Genomic DNA, 23,902 nt, shown 5'->3' with positions numbered 1-23,902 from the left:
CATCATTAGAAGAGCCATGGACCGGTCACCTACTACTGTGTGCTTGGCACCGTGTAGCACCATTCAATTCACGGGACAATCTCACAAGGAAGTTCTTTTAGCACTCCCATTGTACAGACAAAGAAACTGAGCCTACGAGGACATTCCTTCAACAGGTATGAGCCCACTTTGTGCAGGGCATGGTCCATTCATTTATTCATTCAGCACGTATTTATGGAGCCCTTTCTATAGTCCAGACAATAATTCATTCAACACATATTTACGAAACATCTACATATGCAAGGCATTCATTCATTTATTTATTTCATACAGATTTATTAAGTGCCAGGCTCTATTCTGTGGTGGAGCAAATCAGACAATGAAGGAGACCGCAATCCAGTGGAGGAAGAATGATGACAATAAAGAAAGAAACAAGTAAATAAATAAGGTCATTCCAGAAAATGGTAAGTGTCATGAAGGGAATAAATGGGGTGTGTTGAGTCAGAGCAGGGGCTTGATAAACTACGGCCCTTGGGCCTAATCCGGCCCACCACCTGTTGTTGTAAATAAAGTTTTATTGGAACACGGCTATGCCCATTTGGATACATATTGTTTATGGCTGTTACCACAGCACAGCTGAGTAGCTGAGACAGAGATTGTATATGGCCCACAAAGCTGAAAAATTTACTATCTAGCCCTTTACAATAAAAGCTTGCTGATTCCTGGGTTACAGAGTGACAAGGGTGTTTATTTTAGTTGGGATGGCAGGGGAGACCTCCCTGAGGAGATGACATCTGAGCTGAGTGCTGATTCATGGGAAGGAAGAAGCCATATGCAGATCCTGGAGAAGAGAATTCCAGGCATTGGGAACAGAGGATGCAAAGCCTCATTAAGCATCTTTCCCCAAATCATACAGGTGATGAGAGTCGGAGCCAGGGTTTGAACCCGGGTCTGTGTACCTCAAAGCCTGGTGAGCAGCCCCGCTCTGGGCTGCTGAATGCCCACCATGAACTCTGTATAAGACATGGATCTCTGCTTCGGTCCAAGATGTGGGGCATGAATGGCCCACAGCAAGGAGTCCTGGAAAGCACGAAGCTGGGACCAGAGTGGGGTGGGGTGGGAGGTCCAGCTGGCTCCCAAAACGGCTCTGCCTTGCTGAGCACCAGGGTCTCATGCCAGAGCTCGGGGACAGCAGTCAGGCTGTCTGGGTTTGAATCCCCACGTCCCACATACCAGGTGTGTGACTTCTTCCTCATCAATAAAATGGGTGGAGAACTAGTACCTTCCTCGTAGCTTTGTTTGTGATGATTAAATGTGCTGACTCATGTGAGGTGCTTAAAATGGTGCCTGGCATATTCTAAGTACTCGGGAAAGTTTATCTAGGATTATTATTATTGGCATTATTAGTACAAAATACACACACACACACACACACACAACTATAGGGCTGATTTTATCATCCCTATTTTACAGATGAGGAAACGGAAGCAGCTATAGTTTAGAGACAGATCTGGAGTTAAATCCAGGGCTGGCTGACTCCGAAGCCCGTTCTTGTCATTATGATACTCTACCAAGAGGCTCATACATCAGCAGGAAGCTAAAACAATGCTTTTGTTTTTTATTTTATTTTTCCATCTGGGAGCTAGTCTTTTGCAGACTTGGTTTCCCCATCTGCAAAATGGGGATACTCACCCTTCCAGCAATTAGACTCACAGGGCTGGCACGAGGCTCAGGTAGAAGTTCACGTGCTTTGTAAACAGTAAAGTAACGTATGAACAAGAGAGACAGTGACTGTTTCCCAGGGCTTAAAGATGGGGAAGCAGAAAGTCTAGACATTTGGGCTGAAGGAAAGAAGCTAGATGTTTCTATTTTGAGGAAGTTCCCACTCATGGCTTATTTCATTACCAAACACAAGAATATATTGTTTGAAAAGACTGGCTTATGATTCTGGTAGGTCGTGTTTTACCACATCAGGTTTTGCTATAGCCAAGATCACTACGATTAGAAGAAACCTCCTTATAAGACAATGCAGCATTCAGATGACAATGCTTCCTCTTTGCTTGATGGTGGCTGTCACCCTCGGAGACAACCAGGAGAGCCTGGATAATCAGCACGTTACTTTCTGATATGTGTGGTCCTGAGTGAGGAAGAAAGACCGCGTATATATGCCTGCCCTTCAAAAAGCAATGGGAGGGCTTCCCTGGTGGCGCAGTGGTTAAGAATCCGCCTGCCAATGCAGGGAACACGGGTTCGAGCCCTGGTCTGGGAAGATCCCACATGCCACGGAGCAACTAAAGCCCGTGCGCCGCAACTACTGAGCCTGCGCTCTGGAGCCCGTGAGCCACAGCTACTGAAGCCTGCGCGCCTGGAGCCCGTGCTCCGCAACAAGAGAAGCCACTGCAATGAGAAGCCTGCCGACCACAACAAAGAGAAAGCCCACGTGCAGCAACAAAGACCCAATGCAGCCAAAAATAAATAAATAAGATAAATTTATATATATATAAAAAAAGCAATGAGAAAGCTAGTTGAATTAAAAATATGCTTTGACTTGCATGTACGAGAAAGTCATTCCTTCAGTTCCCAACGCCCCAGGAAGCTGGGGGGCTGGACTCTGCGGCCTGGAGGGGAACCGGTGGGAGAAAGCCGAGAAGCACGCCCGGAGCACATGTCCTGTCTTGCTATACTCAGCAGAGCTTCTCTTTCTCGAGTTCCTTAAGAAGTCTGGCCCACCTCTCCCTGATGCCCACCAAAGGGTTTTCAGGAAAAAACCCCTGTTTTCTTTTCCTCTGTTTTTTCAGGAGGACAGAGCCTGTTCTCTTTGGAGCAGGTCCTGACTTCCCTACTAGAGCCTCTCAACGCCTTCATCTCTGCAGAGACTGCAGAGGTGAGAAGCTGGGGACTGGGGAGACACCCAAACTGAGAAAAGGCAGGACATTCAAAGTGAAAAGAGTAACTTAACAAACATTTGAACGCTGGGAACCAAATATTGTGGTTGGTGCAGAAAACCCTTATGAAAAATGAGGTTAATGTGGGAAATGCTATTATAGCATCAGCCCACAATGTTCGCCTCTATAATTAAATTTCCCTCAATTCCACCTCATCAGATTTCTTGAGATTACCAGGGATGCATCAATAGCAAACTACTCTTGATGAATCACTTTACAGATTGCATTGCTCCCACCTTCGTGTTCCCTGTCACCAGAACATCATTAACAGATACAATTACTGACGACGGGGGGCTGCTCCCAGTGGGGTAAAATGACCCTAGGCTCACCCTGGGCATGCGTGGGGAGAGCCCTGCTGTCCTCAGAAATCCCAGGAGAAAAGATCGGAAAAATCAGGACCCCATGAATGGCCCCGGGCTATTTTACTGAGGTAGGGATGGATTCAGGGTCACTTGTTTTCTGTCCGATAGCTGTATGGGAAGCAAAGAGGAGACGGCCACTTCCATCCCTCTCCTCCACGTCTGCCTTTGGGAACCCTTAGAGATGCTAAGGATGTGAGCCTCATCAGTGGGACACTTGAGGACCCTAGGTGGGTGGGCTCTGGCCCCGCTAGTTCTGTAGGAGCTGTCTTTTGCCTGTTTCATGGGGGAGAGGAGAAGCAGACTTCCAGTACCTGGAAACATGAGGTCCAAATCTTTCTGCTTGTTCAGCGCAGAAACTTAGCAGAAATTGACAGAATTCACATCAACACTCCCTTCTTAGGACTCCAGGTGCCCCTCCCCATATCTATGTCCCCCTCTCCTTGTGTCACTGGCTAAATGACACCCAGCCCAGAGCTCTTTTTAGACAACAGAGGCTGTAATGCGTTTCTGGCTTCTGGGTTTGTGATCTGTTAAATGGAGGCGAACAATTTCAAACACCAAGAGACCTGGAAATCCTTTTTCTAGGAATCTATGTTATGGATGCATCTTCATGGGCACATACTATCTTAGGTTCAAGTATCTTCTTTGCAGTGGTATCTGTAACAACAACAACAAAAGAAGCTATGTGTCTACCCAGGCGGGGGTGGGGTAGGGACAGATAGATTGTGGGTCCTTAACCCAAAGGAATACTAGGCAGCTGGCAGCTTTACATACATTGACTCCGAAAGTGAAAAAAGCAAGTTTCACTACAAAGTGTATCATTCTATTCTTAAAAAAATGACAATGTCTTTGTGATTTATTTTGTGTTTATGTCAATGCTTTAAAAGCACTGAGAAACCTCTAGAAGGACTGTACACCAAACTGTTGGCAGTGGCCACTCCTGGGGATGGGATTGAGCAGGGAGGAAGACGTTACCTGTGATAAAAGAAAGGGGGGTGGGGAATAGAAAAATAAAAGAAACCCTTTTGGAAAAAAAAGAAAAAAGGCAGGCATGCTAGGAGTGTGACACCCCTCTCCCTGACCCCATGCCCAGTGGGAACCACCATCCTGAATTTCCTGTTAATAATTTCCTTCATTTCTTCACAACTTTCTACTGATACATGAATCCTGAAATACTATATTGTTTGCTTGGCCTGTGTTTGAACTTTAAATACATGCATGGTAATTATGATATCCCCACCCTAACATTATGTTCTAGAGGCTCATCCAGATCAGCACGTGGAGGGTCCTACGCTGTGTTCCCTGCTGCGTAGACCTCCACTGTCGGAACAGACCACATTGTTGGTCCATTGGATGTCAGACCTTTGGATTGGTTCTGGTTTGGTGCTATTATGAACAACTTGCTGTATTTCTGCACAAGTCTCTATGGCCTCTACCTAGGGTGGAATTTCTGTGCGGTAGGGTATGTGTATATGTTCAACTTCACCAGCAAATGCGAACTCATTTTATTACACGGCTCTCTCACTAGCACTTACATGGACAGTTATTATTCTCCATCTTGACCATCAAATGATGTTGTCTCATCTTCAAACATGTCCTAACATGGCAGACGTGAAGTGGAATCCCTTTTTGCTTTTAATTTGCATTTCTCTCATTATTCACGAGGCTGAGCATCTTTTTATATGTGTGTGTATATGCTCTCTCTTTTTTATTTCTTTTACATCAGGGATTGGCCCTTACTCTAAAGGGCCAGATAGCAAATACTTTTGGCTCTGTGGGCAACTACTCAATGCTGGCGCTGTGGCCCCAAAGTAACCAGAGTCAATATGTAAATGAGTGTGACTGCATTTCAATAAAATTTTACTTACAAAAACAGGGAGTGGGCTGGATTTGGCCTGTGGCTTGTAGTTTGCTCTGACTTAGGGGATGTCTGAATTTGAGTACTTTTTGTATATTCCAAATATGAGTACTTTTTTTTGTGTGTAAATATTTTCCTTTAGTATGTAATATGTCCCCTCACCTAGTATATCATGTTTTTGATGAACAGAAATTCCTATTTTAGTTATATTTTTTAAAACATTGAACAAGATTTGCTGAAACTCAATATCAGCTTGGGTTTATTTCCCACCTGTCTTAAATATGATCAGGACCTTCCAGAAGTCCATTGAGAGAGCATCTAATAAACAGGTGTCTAATACAGAGACAGATGACATCACCTCGGTGTGCAGAGACGGGCAGAAAATTAGAAGGTTCTGTATGACAAATGAGCAGGAAAAAGTCCTGAGAGCAGACAGCCCTGCTCTCGAAGGTGGCCCACGTGCCCCATGTCTGAGCGACGCTGCCCGCCCAGGTGAAGGACCCAGGAGGCCTCTGGCAATGGAATATTTACCCCACAGAAATATTGGAAGTACTCACCCGGTTTGATGGGCTGCCTGTTTGAGAAGGTCAGAGGCGCGACGAGGAATTTGGTTTCTGCGACTGGCACCCAGTGGTGGAGAATTTTCACTGTCCAGACCCCAGGCCTCAGGGGCAAGTTCAAAGGGGGCTTGTAGTGGGTGAATTCGGCAGTGGACTCAATCAGGATGTCGTAGGTGGCTGCGATGATGTTGACGGGATCCACCCAGACGACAGTCACAGTCACGTTGGGGCCCTTCCCCCATTTCTGCATGCCGACTGGCTCGTCCATGGGCCCCAGGAGACCCCCAAAGTTGCGAAAGAGCCGCTCCTTGGCATCCCAGTCAGTGCCAACCTGAAACAGGGAGCGAGTTCTGAAATCACGGGGCCTCTTAGGAAGGCCTAGGATACTGCTTATTGGGCTTCATATACCCATATAACAGATGAGGAAACTGAGGCTCCAATTAAGTTACTTGCTCAGTAACTTAATGTTGGACAGGCAGTAAGCAGAAGACCTGGGATTTGGACCTAGTCTGAAGGATTACGAGGCCTGTGGTCCATTTCACTAAACCTTTGGGCCTCCTGTGCCTACTGTGTGGTGTGTACATGGAATGAATGAATACCTGCTTGCAGGCCATTCCACGGAAACATACACCCTGCCACTCAACAGGTGCAGTTGATCTCCACTTCGGTCATTGGCTTTCCAGATAATGTGCCTCTTTTTAGTACAATCATTCTGAACAAGAGTGGAGCTCAGGATTTGGAGCTGCCCTATTATAAGCTAGGAAACATGAGGGTCCCTTAGTATCGCCTATCATTTGCAGGAGTTCAGATAGCTTTCCAAGGAAGAGACAGCTTTGGCTTCCCTAAAGCGTTCTGAGCTGGACTCTAGGGGTGGGAGATGGTTGTACAATATCCATCCTTCCTGCCAGCCAGCGGGGTGTGTGTATGGCTTTGACCCCCCAGAAATCTGCTCTTGGCTTCCATCCTTCCCCTTTTGCTGCCTGCAATTTATTCTCCACCCAGTAACCAGAAAGACCTTGTGAAATGTCCTCTCACTGCTCAAATCCCTGTGGCTGGTCCCCTGCTGATTCTTGGTGCCCAGCACTGCGCTTGGTACACAGTCAATGCTCCATCAATCACCTGTCGAATGAATGCGTGAATGACTTGGCAAAAAATGAATTAACCACATAGATCCCTAATACTGAGCTTTGATGCTATTTCAAGTCAGATTAAATTAGGGGCTCTTCTCTCCCCCAGGAGGTTTAATATAATGTTCTGAAGACACAGCGTGTGGTACATGGTAGCAGGTGGTGAGCACACTACAAGGACGCTGGTGCAGTGATCCTTCCGTGAGCAGCGTCTCTGATGTGTGTGTGTGCAGGATGGGGTGCAGGTGTGGCTAAACATGTCTACACCCTGAGTAGACTTCACACGTGCAGTGCAAACATAAGCTGGTTTACTTTCTCGTTGTTCGTGCCACAAGTTACTATACCCAGGACACAGGGCTCCACGGCTAATATTTACCGAGAGCTTCTGGTGTGCCAGACCTACTGCTAAGTGGGTGGGTGCATCGATTTGGCTAACATTCCCAACTCCACCGAGGGGGGACCCTTGACATTATCCTCATTTCACACATGAGGAAACTGAGGTTCAGAACAGTTGGATGACTAGCTCTGGTCGGTGAGGGGGACCCAGGAAGTCTGACCCCAGAGTCTGGGTTCTTATTCACTCTTCTATATATTGCCTCCCATTCACTCACTCACTCACCCACTCATTCATTCATTCATTCATTCATTCATCCATCCAAAACATATGTGCTGGGCGCCTACCACCTACCGGGGTGGTTGTAATATGTGCATGTTCACAGGCCCACAACCTGCTTCAGGTTTCCAACTTTAGGCCAAGACTGGCCTTAAGGAGCTGCCCTAGGGGGCAGCAGAGGGAGTCACGCTGGGACAGAGGCAGCCGTCCCTCCCAGCCTTGGGAGATCTTGGCCTGTTCTGCCACCCTGCCACCTTCTCCAGGTACTGGCACCTACTGAGGACCCCTGGGGCCTAGCACAGCAGCTGAAACACAGGAGGAATGAAAACAACACTGTCTATTGAAGAAATAAATGAATAAGTAGGCAGGATGCAAGCTAGGCCTCAAAGTCAGAGATTGTTCTAGAGAAACCCTATCCTGCGACCTCCATCCGTACAATCCTTTCCAGCTCCTTCCCACTGCTCGTGAGTCCAGTCTCTCCTCCTGTCCTATCCTGCGACCTCCATCCGTACAATCCTTTCCAGCTCCTTCCCACTGCTCGTGAGTCCAGTCTCTCCTCCTGTCCTATCCTGCGACCTCCATCCGTACAATCCTTTCCAGCTCCTTCCCACTGCTCGTGAGTCCAGTCTCTCCTCCTGTCCTATCCTGCGACCTCCATCCGTACAATCCTTTCCAGCTCCTTCCCACTGCTCGTGAGTCCAGTCTCTCCTCCTGTCCTATCCTGCGACCTCCATCCGTACAATCCTTTCCAGCTCCTTCCCACTGCTCGTGAGTCCAGTCTCTCCTCCTGTCCTATCCTGCGACCTCCATCCGTACAATCCTTTCCAGCTCCTTCCCACTGCTCGTGAGTCCAGTCTCTCCTCCTGTCCTATCCTGCGCGGTCTGGTCCTTTACGATCCGACTCCAGCTTCATCTCCCTCCCCTCTACTCCCCCCTGCTCCAGGCCACCCTGGTACACTCTCGGCGCCTCTGCCAGAAGGGCTCTCTCTCCCCTGATCTTCCGTCTGCGCCCGGCCCTCTCTCGGGCTCAGTCTTCCTTCCTTCCCCGCCCTCCTCCTGGCCAGTTCATCATCTAGCTCTCAGCCCAGGTGTCACCTCTACCTGGAAGCCTTCTTTGCTTACAGGCACCCCTGATGTGCTTGTCTAAGCATTTGCCTTTTTAACCTATCTATCTATCTATCTATCTATCATCTATCTATCTATCTATCTATCTGTTTTGCGCAGTATCACAACTTCTAATTTACATGTCTCTCTCCATAGCTCAAGACTGTCATGTGAAGAAGAATATATATGTATATATATATCTCTGTGTGTGTGTGTGTGTGTGTGTGTAACTGAGTCACTTTGCTGTACAGAAGAAATTAATGCAACATTGTAAATCAACTATACTTCAATAAAATAAAAAAAAACCAAATTGTCAACCACATGAGGGCAGGGACTACACCTGGCTTGTTCACTGCTATATCACTGGTGCCTAAAAGAGTGCTGAGCACGCAGTGGGTGCTCAATATCTCTCTCTATCTATCAGTCCATCCATTATCTACATATGTCATGAATGATTAGCGGCCGAGCACATGGACAAATGGATCAATGACCACAAAACCACTTTGGGGTCCTACTTAAGGAAGGGATGTATGACCCGTTAGGAGAGTGGGGGGACAGTCCAGAACATCATCTTTGGATCCCCCAGAGAAATGGGGGTGAACAAGTCTCCTAAGTCTGAGTTCTAAAACCAAGATAACCCAGGTGGAAGAGTTGTGGAGCAGCTGACAGTGGGAAACTTGAATTTGTCCTATATCTAGGAGAGGAGGAGGAAGTCGGCTGCCGCCTCCCAACATGAGGGGAGGTGGGGCTGCCCGAGAGGGAGCCCAATGGCTGTCACATCATCTGTGGCCCTCCAGATCTTCTCACCAGGCCTCACTGTGGAAGTCCACTGCCATTCACTGCCAAGCGGTCAATTACTCAAATTTAAGTACGTGTTGAAGTTCAAGCTCAATATACTGGTCCCCAGCTTCAAACTCACCAAGGCTTCCTTCCCACTGCACCTAAAATGCAATTCAAACTTCTTTCCAGGGCCTGCGAGACCCCTCATGATCTGTCCTCTGGCCCCCCTGAGACCTTCCTCCTGCTCACTGGCCACACTGGCCTTGCTGCTCCTTGAATATGCCAAGCTCCTTCCTGGAGCCTCAGGACCTTTGTGCATGCTCTTCTCTTGGAAGATCCAAGAATGTTCTAGGTCTTCCCACCATTGACTCTTTTATAGGTTTCAACCCTAGAGTTATCTCATTAGAAAAGCCTTCCCAAATGAATCGTTCCATCAAATGTAAGCCAGCAGGACTCTATGGGACCTTCTCCAGACAGATCCTCCTAGGTCCTCCACCTGCCTCTTGTCTGGAATAAAAACTTTAGCCTCCTAGGCCTTCCTTGAGTTCCAAAGAATAAATTTAATTAGAGAAGTGAGAAAATTCAGAAAGAAAGGAAAACAGTCAAATGAGACAAAATAATAATAGTTTAGTCACTAAACAAAGTCACGGACCTTTTAGTTCCTCCTCAAGGGCTATAGATAATATCCTGAGCCATATTCTTGAGCTGTTTTGCAGATACTGAAATCCCTACCAGGTGGAAGAAGTTAACTGTATGCTGCCCACAAGCACTAGACCCCAGATGGGTTGCAACCAGAAGGTTTATGATGTTGACTCCTGATTACCTCACCACCAACCAATCAGAAGAATGTCCATGAGCTGATGATTCACCCAACAACCGCCCTCCCTCATCCTGTCTTTAAAAACCTTTCCTGAAAAACCATCAGGGAATTTGTGTCTTTTGAGCATTAGCTGCCTGGACTCCTTGCTTGGAGCCCTAGAATAAACACTGTGCTTTCCTTCACCACAATCCTGTGTCAGTAGATTGGCTTTACTGTGCTTGGGCGAGCAGACCCAAGTTTGGTTTGGTAACAGAAAGCTGTCCCTACCAGCCTCTCAAGTCCTCAGGAATCACATGAATGAAGTTTTATTTTCTTTACAATACTTGCCTTTAACTGGAGCGTTTTTGTTCATTTACTTGCTCACTCATTGGCCGAGTGCCCCACTAGACTGCAATTCCACAACAACAAGGGTCTGGTCTGTCTGGTACACTACTGCCCCTCCCACACCTCATGTATTGTAGGCACTCGGGGGCTGCCTGCTGAAGGAATGAGCATCTTTCCTCTAAGCCACTAACATGGGACTCCCAGGGATGGAGCAATCAGAGCTATTCAATGACACTGGCCGCCTGCCATGAGCCAGGCCCTATGCAAAGCCCTGGGACTGTGCCGACCCGATGGAGATTCTCAATAGCCCACAAAGTGGCCCTGCAGTTCGTTCCCTCCTTCTTGTCCAATTTTACACTGTTTGCCTTAAAACTAAGGAAAAAAAATCAAGACACAAGTTTCAGGGCTCCCTGCATCACATGCTGTTACTCTGCCAGAGATCTGGGTGGTTCCCACGTCAAGGGCACCAGAGCTGTACCGGAAACCCTCACAAATCACTAGCCACGGAGTGCCCAACATCCGTCACTGCCAGAAGTGCCCAGTTACCCACTGGCAGGCTGATAAACAGGGAGAGCCCAGCCACCAGGCATCCATATCCCTATGGGACATTAATGTCTTCAATTGGCCTCTTGGGCCCCCAGCACAGAATCCAACTGGGACAGCGTCTAATTGCCCCCTGACGCCAGTAATTTATGGAGTGGGCTCCCATGGCAGCTTGGATCCAGTCACTCCATTTGGAGCCTTAACTGAAAATGGTGGCTGAACAAGAAACTTCCACCCATGCCTGTTCAGTGCCCATCCAGTCGGGCACAGGTCGGCCAGGCGGGGCCAGAGGGACCGGAGAAGGACCAGCAAGGAAAATGTAAGCAACTCAGACACTTCCTCCCACCCCACTCCTGACCTTCAAGATTCTCCATATTCTAAAACAGGGTTCTTCATCCCTAACCCAGCAGCCAAACGCACTGGGAATGTTGAACTCCGGGAATGAATCACCTCTTTAGCTTCTTGCTGACGTGGGGAAGTTAGAAATCAGGTGCTGGAATTTTGTGTGGGCAACACTCACCAAGCTTGATCAAGTCTCCCCTTCCCACCAGCATCACTACCCAAGCACATACACTCACTCATTCAGAAATCTTATTCAGCATCTACGAAGGCTGTGTACTCTTGTATGTGCTGAGGGTACAGCAGTGAGCCAGTGCTGCAGTCTCTGCTCTCTTGCAGACAGTCACCAAGTGATCAGAGAAATCAACAAGATCACTTGAGATGGTAAATGCTAAGAAAAAAATAAAATAGGGATGTGTTGGGTGTAGAAACGTGGCATAAGCGGGTGGGCACGGACGGCTTCTCTGAAGGTGCACTACTTGCATTTAGATCAGAACGAACAACAACAACAACAAAGGTGAAAACCTGGGGGACAGTATTCTAGGAAGGAGGGTTGCCATGTGTCAAGCCCGAGGCAGGAACAAACTTGGCATGTTTGACAAAGATATAAGCAGAGTGAGCGGGAAGAAGAGTGGTCCTGGATGAGGCTGGAGAAGCAGACAGAGGCCAGATCATGTAGGGCCTTTCAGGTCTCGAGGTAGGGCTGATGTTACAAGGGTGGTGTTAGATGAATCCACCTCCCCAGGCAGAAAAATAACTAAAAGCCAATGCAGTCCTGGGGAGGTGGGAACTGCATTCCATGGATCCACTAATCAGACCATCTGTCCATCCACTGACACCTCTGTCCATCCCTCTACGCATGCATGCATCCATTCACTCAGCCATTCAATGACTGATCTGGTGCTTACTTTGAGTTAAACCCTGTGTTAGGAACTGGGGAAACAAAAGCACAATTAAGCGTGGGATTTGTGGCCTAAGAGACCTGGATTCAATGTTGAGCTCTTCTGCTTCCTAGCTATAATCCAGAAAATCACTGACTCTCTATAGGCCTCAGTTCTCCAATCTGTAAGATGGGACTAATGCCACAACTTCATTAGGAAACTGATTTGTTATTGGTTTATTACTAACATAGGTTTAGGAGGAATCACTGGTTAGGGTGAAAAATGAAAAGGAATAGAAGTTCTACTATAAAAATATACCAAAGCTCCAGGTTGGTTGGCGCACTGATATTGACCACCCTGAACCTTCTCCAGGCACAGGGTCAGCTTATCTTTGGGTCTCTTCAAGTCCTCTTCTCCTCCAGCTCCAATTACAAGCGTCAGAGCAGAAACAGAGCCCAGCAAGTAGACTGCCAGAAGGGACTGTCGTGTGACAGTTTCTGGCCTCTTACCTCAGAAAACTGAAGCCTCCCAAAGTCGCTGGGTGGGCTGGCAATCTTGAAGACTTTCTTTGGCATCACCCATGTCTCCAGGGTCTCGAGTTTGCTCACGGCCAGATTGGTAGCATGATGCTTGATCAGAAAGCCCTGGAAACGGTCAGCAAGGAAGTAGAGGTGGACAGAGGCTGGGTGGCCCATTGGATAGTACCTGAAAAACATGCACAGGCTCACGCAAGCTCATGGGTCAGGGCTGGACGTGTGTTGGATCACAATGGGGTTCCCCACCCATCACGCTGATCCTGTCCCTAAAATAATCCCCATTTTATACAAAGCTCACTGTATTCCTGAAAGCTGCTCCCTGTGTTTCTATGATCTCAATAACTGTTAACAATAACTTTTTGCTGATCATAAATGTAAAACATGCTGACTGTATGAAAGTACAATCAAGAAAATAAAAATGACTACTTTTGATGCTTCTTTCCATAGATGATGTCAATTCACAGACATTCACTGACCCTCCAGTGCTAGGTACTGAGAAGTGACAATGGTGTGCAAACAATGTCATCGTGACATATTTCCTTTCAGCCTTATTTTCTACACACATATTTACATAAATCCTACATAGCTGGGACCATAATATACACACTGGCTATATCCTGCTTTTGCTTCATAGTATTTCCTGAGCATTATCATGTCTTTGAATAGTCTCTGAAAACATGATTTTTTTTGTGTGTGTGTATACATTATTCCATTGTATGTAATACCATGATATGGAAATATAATACCAAATACGGTGTTATTATAGAGAAAGTTCCCCATCATTGGGTGTTCAACTGGTTTCTAATTTTTTGCCATTCTAAACAATGCTGCATTAACCATCCTTGAGCAAAAATGTTTTGGGGAACATCTTTCTTCCTCTCTAATCTCCAAGGGGCTCTTGATGTTTGCTGCCCAAGTTTATCAGAAAGCTCGTACTGATTTACACTTCACTGTCCTTCTTACCAATGGCACTGGGTATGGCCCTTAAAAATTATTGCCAAACTGAGATAAATTCATACATACACAAGTAGGTAGCTCGTTTTAAGATGCATGTCTTTGATCCACAAAGGCTTCTGGCTGAAAGGGGCAGGGAAGCTAAGCAGAGATGCCCAGAGGAGGGGGGAGTGAAGAGAGAAGGAGGGAGGGGCCCGGACGAGCCCAGCTCTTTGGCCTTCCTACTTGTGAAATGAAAAGCTGTCGCTTCTGCAGCGCGTAAGGTGCATGGTACTTAGAGGGTGCTTGTGGTTCCTTAATGACAGCATTCCACAAATCACCGTCCCTCTCAGCCTTCCTCTCCTCTGGTCCTGCTCTGCAGTTTAAGTCTTTATGTCTGATTATAACAGTTAGGGAAGCCGCCTTCCTGTGTTCCGCATCTCCTGAAATCACTGCCTTGTTATCAGATGCCTCCGGGGCTTTGAGAAAAACACCTGCACTGTCTTCAGACTGCTTGCTGGGCATTCCCGGGCCACGCAAGTCCACTTCGGTCTGGACTTTGGAAGCAGAAAACCCTCCCTCCGGACTGTGCTGCAGAACTCGCTGCCGTGATGGAATGTTCTGCATCGGTGCGGTTCCGTTCAGTAGCCTCAGCCACTTCTGACAACTGAGCACTTGAAATGTGGCTGGTGTAACCGAGGAACTGCATTTTAAAGTTTAGTCAATTTAGACTTAAATGTCTCCTTGTGGCCAGTGACGATTGTGGACAGCATAGATGGCATTGTGAAAGTGTCCTGGGGCTGCCTGCATTAATGTCTGCAATTTGTCACCTCTCCTGTCTCTTTCCCATGTGACTCTGTAGGTTTCCTTGCACCGATGAGGTGAGTCTATTCCCCCATCTCAAATCTGCTTTGGCCAGAAGAGGAAGGGGTATCATGCCAGTTCTGAGCCAGGGCCCCAAGTAGCCTTGCACATTTCCACTCCCTCTCTTGCTCTTCTGTGATCGCCATGAGAGCACGCCTAGCCTAGCCTGCGGAGGGATGACACACTCAGAGCAGAGCCGAGCCACCCAAGGTATCCCAGCCGAAGCCATCCTAGATCCGCCAACCACCCCCAGCCAAGACCTGCAGCTGGCTGCAGATGCAGGAGAGATGCCAGCTGAGGCCAGGAAAACTGCCCAGCTCACCTGCAAACTTGAAGGCTCTGTAAATGCTTATCGTTTCAAAGCACTGATTTGGGGCTTGTTACACGACATTATTGCAATAGGTAAATAATAAGTCGTCAGTGTTTGTTCTGTAAGGTCGTCAGTGTTTGACTAGTGAAGGTGGAAGAAAAGCAGGAGAGATTGTTGTCATGGGAGTTAAAAGAAGAAAGTGTTTCCAGAAGGCGGTGGTCAGTTGTATGGGGCTCTGTTAAGGGGTCAGGCAAACAAGCAATGATCAACTGCCCCAGAAATCTAGGAGTTAATCTTGGGTTGCTCGCTTTCCCTTATCTTCTTCCAAGAAATCCTGTTTTCTCCACCTGAATCCATCCTCTACTGTCCTATGCACCGCCAGCATCTTGGTCTAAGCCAACATCATGTCTTGCTGGACCTTTGCAGAAGCGTCCTTACTCGTCTCCCTCCTACTTTTGTCTGCTATAACTGATTCTCATAGTAGCAATATGCATCGTGCCTTCCTTAAATACTGCAAGGGGTTTTGCTTATGCTTGGGTAAAACCCAAACTCCTTACCTGGTCTAAAACTCCTACCTCTTTCTCTAGCCTCATTGTTTCCCTCTGTCCCAACCTACCACCTTCTAGCCACGTGGACCTTATTTTGGATTCTTGAACATGCTAAGCTCATTTTCACCTCAGGGCCTTTATTTACATAGGACATTCTCTCTGCTGGAGATGCTCTTTTCCTCTTATGATTGCATGGTTGCCTCTGTCTTATTTTGCTTAAATGTTACCATCTCAGAGAGACCTTCCTTGACCACTGAACTTAAGTCACCAGCTCACTGCTGTTACTTGAGGTTATCTTCATTCTTCATTCTCTATAGATCTTTTGTTCTTGTTTCTGTGAGCTGGGGTACTGCCTGCTTTCACACTAGAATGGGAGGGCCTTGAGCTCGGGGCCTGGTCTGTCTGGGTCATGGCTGAGCACCGAGTGCCTAACACAGCCTGCCACATGGTAGGTGCTCAATCAATACTTACTGTTTGAGTGAACATTCTAGAAGGATTTTCTCTTGAACCCTTTGCTTCTAAGGTACATCTAGGGAACCTGTAACCCAGGACTGAACACAAAGCCCACTGGTACCTCCTCTAGACTCTATATGGTAATTAAGTAATTAAGACTAAGAAGAGAGTTGTAACAAGATGCCAGATGCAATGCAATAGAACCTAAAGGATGCCTCAGGTGCATTCACTTGGCCCAAAGGTGTTTTTACTTCTTATTTAAATGAGGTGGGTATTAAAAAATTTAGGAGGCTCACACAAAAATGTGGATTTCTGATTTGTCTTGAAAATTCAGGAGATTTGATTGGCAACTCCAAGGGTACATTCCCACAAGGAATGTGCTGGATGTGCTGGAGGGCAAGGATATGCTGGAGTTCAGCACTGGCACCCCGGGGGTCCCTGGTTTACAGGTCAGCCCACCCTGCGCTGAGGATACATGCTTCCTGCCTGGCCCTGATGGCACCTGAATTTGAGGACATGTAATAAAATACTGACATCCTTATCTCTGGATGGGGCTCACAAGAAAACTTTCAAACTGCCATTTTGAGATTTTCTGCAATGAACAAATGTTATTACCTAATGAGAAAAAAAATCAATAAACATTATTTTTATGAAAGGTTATACTATAGACTAGAAAGACACAATTTGCATGAAATGCTCAGAGAAAATGAGACTCTTGAAATAAAGTTTTCACTTGCTGTTTCCCCAGATAGCCCAGGGGTAGAAATTTACTCTTTTTTGCCTTTTGGGACAAGGGTCCTTTGTCCTGATTTATTTGCAGGCTCATATTCATAAATATATATTGGCTTTGACCACAGCGAGGCACAGTGGTTCCATTATAATAAAAAATGTGGTAGAAGCCAAAGGATTCCAGGCCTGAGGCAACTTGATGGCTTGCTTAATCCCAAAACAAATACCAGGCGAAAATTTCAACAACTATAAATCAATTGGAGGAATCTTTTGAAATTTCCTATAAGATTATTTACCTTATAAATGCTATGAAGCCTGGGATTAAAACTACTCTTAAATGGCATTTGCCTCCTAAGCATCGGGCACTGTGCCATCTACTGGGGACACATACTGTGGTTCCTCGGCCAGGGATTGTAACCCCGGACTAGCAGAGGGAAAAGACATTCACCAACGACCTTGATCCAAGACACTGCTGCTAAGTGCAGTGGCAGTGTTGGAGGCTACTTTGGGCTCAGGAGAGGCTCGGGGTGGGCTATCAGGGGAGCTCTTAGCAAGTTTCACAGAGGATGTGGCACCTGAGATGACCCTGGAAGACTGGGAAAAGGTAGAATGAGTGGGGACAGTGGGGACGGTCAGCAAAGAACAGCACAGAGGAAGCGATGAACAGTTCATGTAACCAGTGATGGAGCATGTAGCTCACACAGCCGGCTCCCTATTGGCTGCTTTTGGCAGTTTAAGAATATTGGCAACTAAGATACCAACAACAGCATAAACATGTACCAAGCACTTCATATGTAAAATACTGTTAAAATGGGGATAATAATAATACATAACTCATAAGGTAGTTTTGGAGGATTATCCCCTTTAAACCTCACAACACCGTACGCTGTAAGGCTTATGATTACTCCCACTTTACAGATCAGAAAACTGAGGCTCAGAGAGGTTCATGTCCAAGGTCAATAGCTAGTAAGTAGAGTGGAGTTCAAATGGCAAGTCCTGGGTTCCTAACCCATTCTGGTCTCCCTTTAAGCTAAATCAGAACCTGCAGGGAGAGGAGAGGGAAGGCTGAGGGGAAAACTGTTGCAGCTCTGTGGAAATCCAGCTGGTGTGCATGCATGGGGCCCCATGTTTTCAGAGTTTTTGAGAACAAAATGGTTCCTTTCCTCTCTTTCTTCTGTTCTTGAGAAGAGGGAAGAGCGGGGCAGGGAGGGACATATAGAAGGCTCAGTGGAGAAAGACTGATATTAATAAATTTTTTTTTCTTTGTTGTTTAAAGAGGAAGGTGGGAGGCAGAACAAGAAGGAGAAGGAGAGTGACTAGAGGCACTTCTGGGAACCCATCCTCAGGAAATAATCAGAAAAGAGAAGGGGGAAAAAAGAGGCTTTCTGCAAAAAGATATTCATCAGAACATTATTTACAATGGTCCATTACTGACAACAGCAACAGGAAAGGGCTGAATTAAGCAAACTCTGGAATTTCTACTCAGTGGAATACTAGTGGCATTAAAAAGGGTCATTATCCTTACGGAAGCTGCAGAGCAGCAAGGAGAGGAGGGGCTAGTATTATAATGCCGAGCGAAAGAAGCCGGACACCAAATCCTTGTTGTCATTATGGAAATATCTGCAATGTACATGGCTAGAGAACGGAAGAGAAGGTACACAAAATGAGAAGGGTTGGTTGGCTTAGGGAAAGGCAGGGGAGAGATGGGGTTATGTTGAATTGTTTTCCCACCTTCCGTCTTCTATTCATATATTCTAGAACATTCTTTCCTAAGTGTCAACTGGTACCCACTAGTGGTAGGTGAGATGATTCTAAAGGGTACATGAACATTTTAAATAATAGTTCTGCCTTTTCATGATGTTTTTGGTTATGTTTTTAGGTGTAACAATGATAGTATGGTTACATTTTAAAAAGGAGTCTATTTTCAGAGATAAAACATTTATGGAATTTGCTTCAATCAAACTGATCTGGGACGAGGGGAAGGTGAGTGAAGGCGCAGATGAAACCGCATTGGCCGGGAGCTGGTAATTGCTAGAGCTGGTGATGAGAGATGGGGTTACACTTTTCTCTCTATTTGGTATATATGTGACATTTTCCATAATAAAAAGTAAAAAAAAAAGTTCTATATTTTCATGATTACTTTCCATGTAAAACAAACATAACTATCTAATACGGTGCCATAAAGCTTCCTTCTAAAATACATATATTTAGCACAAAGAATGAGTCCACAGAAAGGAAATAATTAGGTAAATATGAGATCTGCTATCCTGAGAAGGTAAAAGGGTGATGAAGGCTTAGACAGGAAATGCTCTGAACGCTGGGATGTCTGCGTGGATGATTTTAGGGAGGAGCTTGGGTGGAGCTGCAGCCCCTACAGAAGAGGACGGTCCCTCGTCCCTGGTCCCCCGGCTCCCTGGCTCACCTGCAGCTGTTCTCCCCGGCGTCATGCAGCAATAGCTCCGCCCGGCGGAGGCCCAGGCGGGAGAAGGAATGATACAAGGTCAGCGTCACGTCGCTCAGGCTGTGGATGCCGTCAGGCTCATCGTAGACATTCTCCCAGTACGAGCGGAGGCCCGGGGTGCCCGCGGGGTAGTTCCCATACAGGTAATAGTCCAGCTGCCCAATGATTTCCTGATTCACCACGGCTTCGAACTTGCGGGCAAAGAAGGTGGGCCGGGCTGTCTGCTGCGCTCATGAAATAAAAACAACAATGTCAGCAAGTGGGGATGAGGGTAGGTGGGTATTTAGGAGCCGGGCTCTGCAGCCAGCCTGACGGCATCCACATCCCAGCTCTGACATTTAGTGCCCTCTCTGTTCTCAGTTTCCTCATCTGTAAAAAGAGTGTTAGGATTGAATGAGTTAACATTTGTAAAGCATTTAAAGCAATGATGGACATGTAGAAAGCATGATTTAAATATTTGTGAAATAAATTACATCCTAGATGTTTACAGCTGGGATGGATCTCAGAAATCATTTAGCTGGAGGTCTAATACCGCTTACGGATATATTTTAGTTGTCCAGAAGAACGTTTTAAAATTGAATTAGCTGGCAACATTTAAAAGGTAGAAGAGTTTACAGAAGCAACTTTTGGTTTCCCTTCGAACAGAAATGATCTGGCCCCATGTTCCTACATGGTGACAAGTAGTTAAAGCTGAATAGCACCTGTCCCTTTCGATGGGCATGGGGTTTTTGGCTCACCACAGTCCCCACCATTCCCTATTGCCTCCTGGGCATTGTAACTGACTTACAGACTCACAAGGAACACCCTGGATTTATTGACCGGAATCTTCAGGAGTGGGGCTTAGAAATCTGTACTCTTACCAGGCTTTGAAGGTGATTCATTTGCTCACTAGGGTTTGAGGATAATGCGAAGGACACCTGACCTGGCTGCACATCAGAGGCACCTGTGGAGATTGCGGAGTCCTTCCCGCAGACCTACTGAATCAACATCTCTGAAGATGCGGTTTAGGGATCTGTATCCAAAAAAAGCCTCCCAGGTGATTATGCTGCAGTGTTTGAGAACCATTTATGTAAACCAAATTTTCAAGGAGGCTGAGTCCCAGAGAAGAAAGGGACTTACTTATCTAAGGTCACACAGCAAGGTATGGCAGAGCCAGGATTCAGATGCAGCGTCAAGGGTTAGAGAAATAAAATACTGAGCCCTTATTATCTACCAGGTCTAAAACTATGGTCTGGGGCAGAGATCAATAAACCTTTTCAGCAAAAGGCCAGACAATAAATATTTCCAGCTTTGCAACTACTCAACTCTGCTGTCATAGTGTGAAAGCAGCCGCAAACAGGTAAATGAATGGGCATGCGGTTGTGCTCCAAAAGCACGTTATTTACAAAAACATGTAGTGGGCTGGATTTAGCCCAGGGGCTGTAGTTGGCTGACCTCTGGTCTAGGGCTACGGAAACAATTAAAACACAGACCGCTCCCTTGAGGAGCCTATGATCTAGTGTAATTATTGACCTTAATTTGGGTCTAGCATTGTTCTCACTGCAGTGGATTAATAGCAACAATAATGTCAATAAAAACTCCTGAGCACCTGCTATGTACAGCGCACTGCATTTTGTCATTACCTCTAATCCTCCCAACAACTCTGCAAAGCAGGTGTTACGATTCCCATTTTACAGATGAGGAAACTGAGCTTGGAGAGGGCAAGTGGTATGTACAAACTCACATAGTTGTAAGATTTGAACCCAGATCCGATGACTCTAAAACCCAAGCTCTTTCTTCTGCATCATCCTAGGATCACACTGCTAGTCGGGGGAACTCGAAGCCTCAATAACAAAAACCCGTTAGTATTTGGAATATCCCATCTGCTCTCTGCTTCATGACCCTTGGGAACCACACCCCCTTCTCTGTGGTGGAGGGGTCAGGTCAGTTCCCTTATAGTAGCACTGAAAAGAGCCAGACCATGTAGGTTCAAATCCTCATTCTGCATCTTTCAAGCTGTATATGTCTTTGGGCAAGTCATCCAGGGCCTCAGTTCCCCCATCCTTAAAATGGGTATAATAATATGGGTACTTAGCATAGAGTCTGGCACACGGTGTTAGCAGCTATGATTATGTGACTATTATCACTACACCCTTAAGCCTGCTACCAGGGCCTTCTAAGTCTTTGTTTTCTGGAGGCAGAGAACCAGACTCAGTGGCAGGGCAGCCTCCTTTCTCCTCCCGAGATTCTTTGATCATAGCTGGAGCTCCTAAAGGGCACATTTCTATATTTACGGTTCTCTTCCTCAGAGTTCTTTCAACAAGAACTCAAGAGTTCCATGCAGGCAGCAGTTTCTTGAGTCTAGATGTTGGGGGATATTCTTGATCTTTGTTTACTGTGAATTAAAGTGCTGTGAGTGCTTTGTTTACTGTGAATTACAGTGCTGTGACTCGGTCTCTATGTTAGCTCATCTTTATCAGAGACCACGATGTCCCCAGGATGCTGGGGCTGCAATACAAGTGCCGCCGCCCAGGAGTGGCCCCAGAGGGGCAGCGCACCCAAGAATCACCCGGCTTCTTGCTCTAAATGATGAAGGTCCTTTGCAATGAGGGTGATGACTGGTCCTCTACGAAAGTGGGAATTCCTCTCTTTATTTTCTCTTTTGAATAGGTCAGATATTCCCCTTGCCACCCTCTTTCTGCTCAGCAGATCCCTTCTGCATGGACAATGGAACTAAAATGTCACCCAAGTTCATGCCTCAATTAACATGGGTTTGAGGAGGCCCCCGGGTAGCTCTCAATCTGCCACCAAAAACAGACCTAAAGAATACTCATTGCAGCAACTGCTTACGCAAGCGAAAGACGTTAGGTGGGAACCTTGAGGGAGTAAGAATGATGGGATGAAACCTGCTGTGTATTCTGCACCCAACCAGGCATGAGACCAGGTTGGCAGCGGGGTCTGCTGGAAAAAGCCCAGGTCTGGAACTGGGAACACCTGTGTGGGACCCCCCACCCTGCCACTCCGCAAGCCGCATGTCCATGGACAAGTAAGCCCCTGCCACTGTGCCTTGGTTTCCCCACCTGCACAGTGGAGATGATTTCTACCCGGTGAAGCCAACACCCACAGAGGACCAGGCACACCGCCTGGGATAGAACAGACCCGTACCCCGTGCTTCTCAAACAGAATAGCCTCCTAGTTGCTTGGGGGTCTCGTTACTATGCAGATTCTGACTCAGCAGGTCAGGAGCAGCAGAGATTCTGCGCTTCTAACAAGCTCCCTAGTGACGCTCCTGCTGCCGGTCTGTGGACCACACTCCGAGGGACCAGGCTACGAGGGTGGAAGCCTCATGGGGGCGGTCCGTGTCCTCCCTGGACGCTTCCGTTATGTACCAGAGCAAGGCAGCAGGGGCGCCTTGGACTGGGTTATCAGCCTGGCACTGTTGTCCCCCCATCCCCCCCACGTTCGTGGTTTGGGAAGCAGCATATCATCTCTACGTGGCGGCTCTAGTGACCTCAAAGTGACTTGTTTAATCACTTTGTAGCCTTCTGTCTGTGCTCTGGGCAGTTGAGGCTGGGCGTGGTGAGGGGGAGAGGAGGAAGAGCTCAGGGTACTGGCCTAGAGGGAGTGGGAGGCGTGCTCACACGGGATGGAAAGGGGTCGCCATCCTGAATAGGTCTGGGGTCGAAGGCACCCCTGGTGCTCATGGGAATCAGGTGCGGCACTGGCCACCCTCCTGCCTCTGCTCTCCCCACAACTATGACTCGATGGGCCTTGCAGTGATACCTGTGAAGGCAATAACGTTTCTTCTTGTTCCTCCTTTAAAGTTCACAGAGTGCGGTGTTTTACAAACTTGTCTGCCCATCAGAATTTCTCAAAGTGTAATATATTAAAAATAAAAATTCCTGGACCTCACTGGAGATCAAAAGCTCTCAACTGGGGATGAGTTTGCCACCAGTGGACAGCTGGCGATGTGTGAAGACATTCCTGGTTGTCATAACTGCAGGGTGCTACTGGATCCCCACAGGGGACATTAGGCAGCATCTGGGGACGTCCCTGGTTATCACAACAGGGGGAGGTGCTCCTGGCACCTAGTGGGTAGAGGCCAGGGAAGCTGCTAAACATCCTACAGCCCCCTCACCCCAACATAGAATTATCTAGCCACAATGTCAAGAGTGCTGAGGTTGAGAAACTCTGCCCTCTAATCAAGTTTGTACCCAGAAATATATTTTTAACAAATATTTCAGGAGATTCTGATTGAAAGGCAGTATACAGAAATGGATACAAGTATGGCCTTTGGAAACAGGTAGGTTGGGCTATGTGACCTTGCATAAAGTTACGGATCTTTCTCTGCCTCAGTTTCCCTATCTCTAAAATGGGATAATAATCTATGTATGTATGTAGGTAACTTCTAAGGCTGTTGTGGGGTTAATGGGTCAATACAGGGCAAGTGGTTAGAACGTCCCTTGCATGGTGTTAGTGATCAATAAACGCTGGCTACTGTTGATGTTGTTATGATTATCAGCAGACGCTGGCCAGAAGGCGCGGCTCACCTGGAAGCGGTGGAAGTCCTGCGGCTTGAAGTCGTTGGGGGAGCAGCCGCACCAGTCCACGATGTGCTTGTACTGGCACTTGCAGCCCAGCTTGCGGTTCCAGTTGGTGATGCGCAGGTTGTTGTCTACCATGGTGTCGCAGTGGGGACTGTTCTCCAGGACCGTGTGGAAGAAGGACTGTGGGGCAGAGAGGGGCCAACCTGAGACCTCGTCCAACCTCCCTCGAGTGGGCTGGGGTGGGCGGGGGGTCCTTCCCGAGGGCCACCTGACAGTGAAGGGACTCTCCTGGAGACTCAGCTGTTCT

General features: G+C 47.1%; 1 protein-coding gene and 1 long non-coding RNA gene across 3 annotated transcripts in view; one reads left to right on the top strand and one right to left on the bottom strand.

Annotated features, from left to right (window-relative positions):
- Nucleotides 1–1,345, top strand: part of LOC132348428 (uncharacterized) — a 328,330-nt gene extending 326,985 nt beyond the window's left edge. Inside the window, exons 7-8 of one of the 2 annotated variants that reach the window (XR_009497468.1) lie at nucleotides 313–443; nucleotides 896–1,345. This is a non-coding gene — a long non-coding RNA (uncharacterized LOC132348428). Of the gene's footprint in view, nucleotides 1–312; nucleotides 444–735 lie in introns of both variants that reach the window. The other variant, XR_009497467.1, reaches the window with a different exon arrangement.
- Nucleotides 1–23,902, bottom strand: part of XYLT1 (xylosyltransferase 1) — a 302,161-nt gene that overhangs the window by 6,583 nt on the left and 271,676 nt on the right. Inside the window, exons 8-11 of the mRNA XM_059895867.1 lie at nucleotides 23,599–23,775; nucleotides 19,031–19,293; nucleotides 12,745–12,940; nucleotides 5,702–6,035 (exon numbers count right to left, since the gene is read on the bottom strand). Of these exons, the coding sequence (XP_059751850.1) occupies nucleotides 5,702–6,035; nucleotides 12,745–12,940; nucleotides 19,031–19,293; nucleotides 23,599–23,775 (970 nt within the window). The remainder of the gene's footprint in view (nucleotides 1–5,701; nucleotides 6,036–12,744; nucleotides 12,941–19,030; nucleotides 19,294–23,598; nucleotides 23,776–23,902) is intronic.

This window comes from Balaenoptera ricei, chromosome 15 (assembly GCF_028023285.1).
Source record: "Balaenoptera ricei isolate mBalRic1 chromosome 15, mBalRic1.hap2, whole genome shotgun sequence".
Taxonomy (NCBI): Eukaryota; Metazoa; Chordata; class Mammalia; order Artiodactyla; family Balaenopteridae; genus Balaenoptera; species Balaenoptera ricei.
The sequence above is the reverse complement of the archived record's forward strand: the minus strand, read 5'-3'. Positions and strand labels throughout refer to the sequence as shown.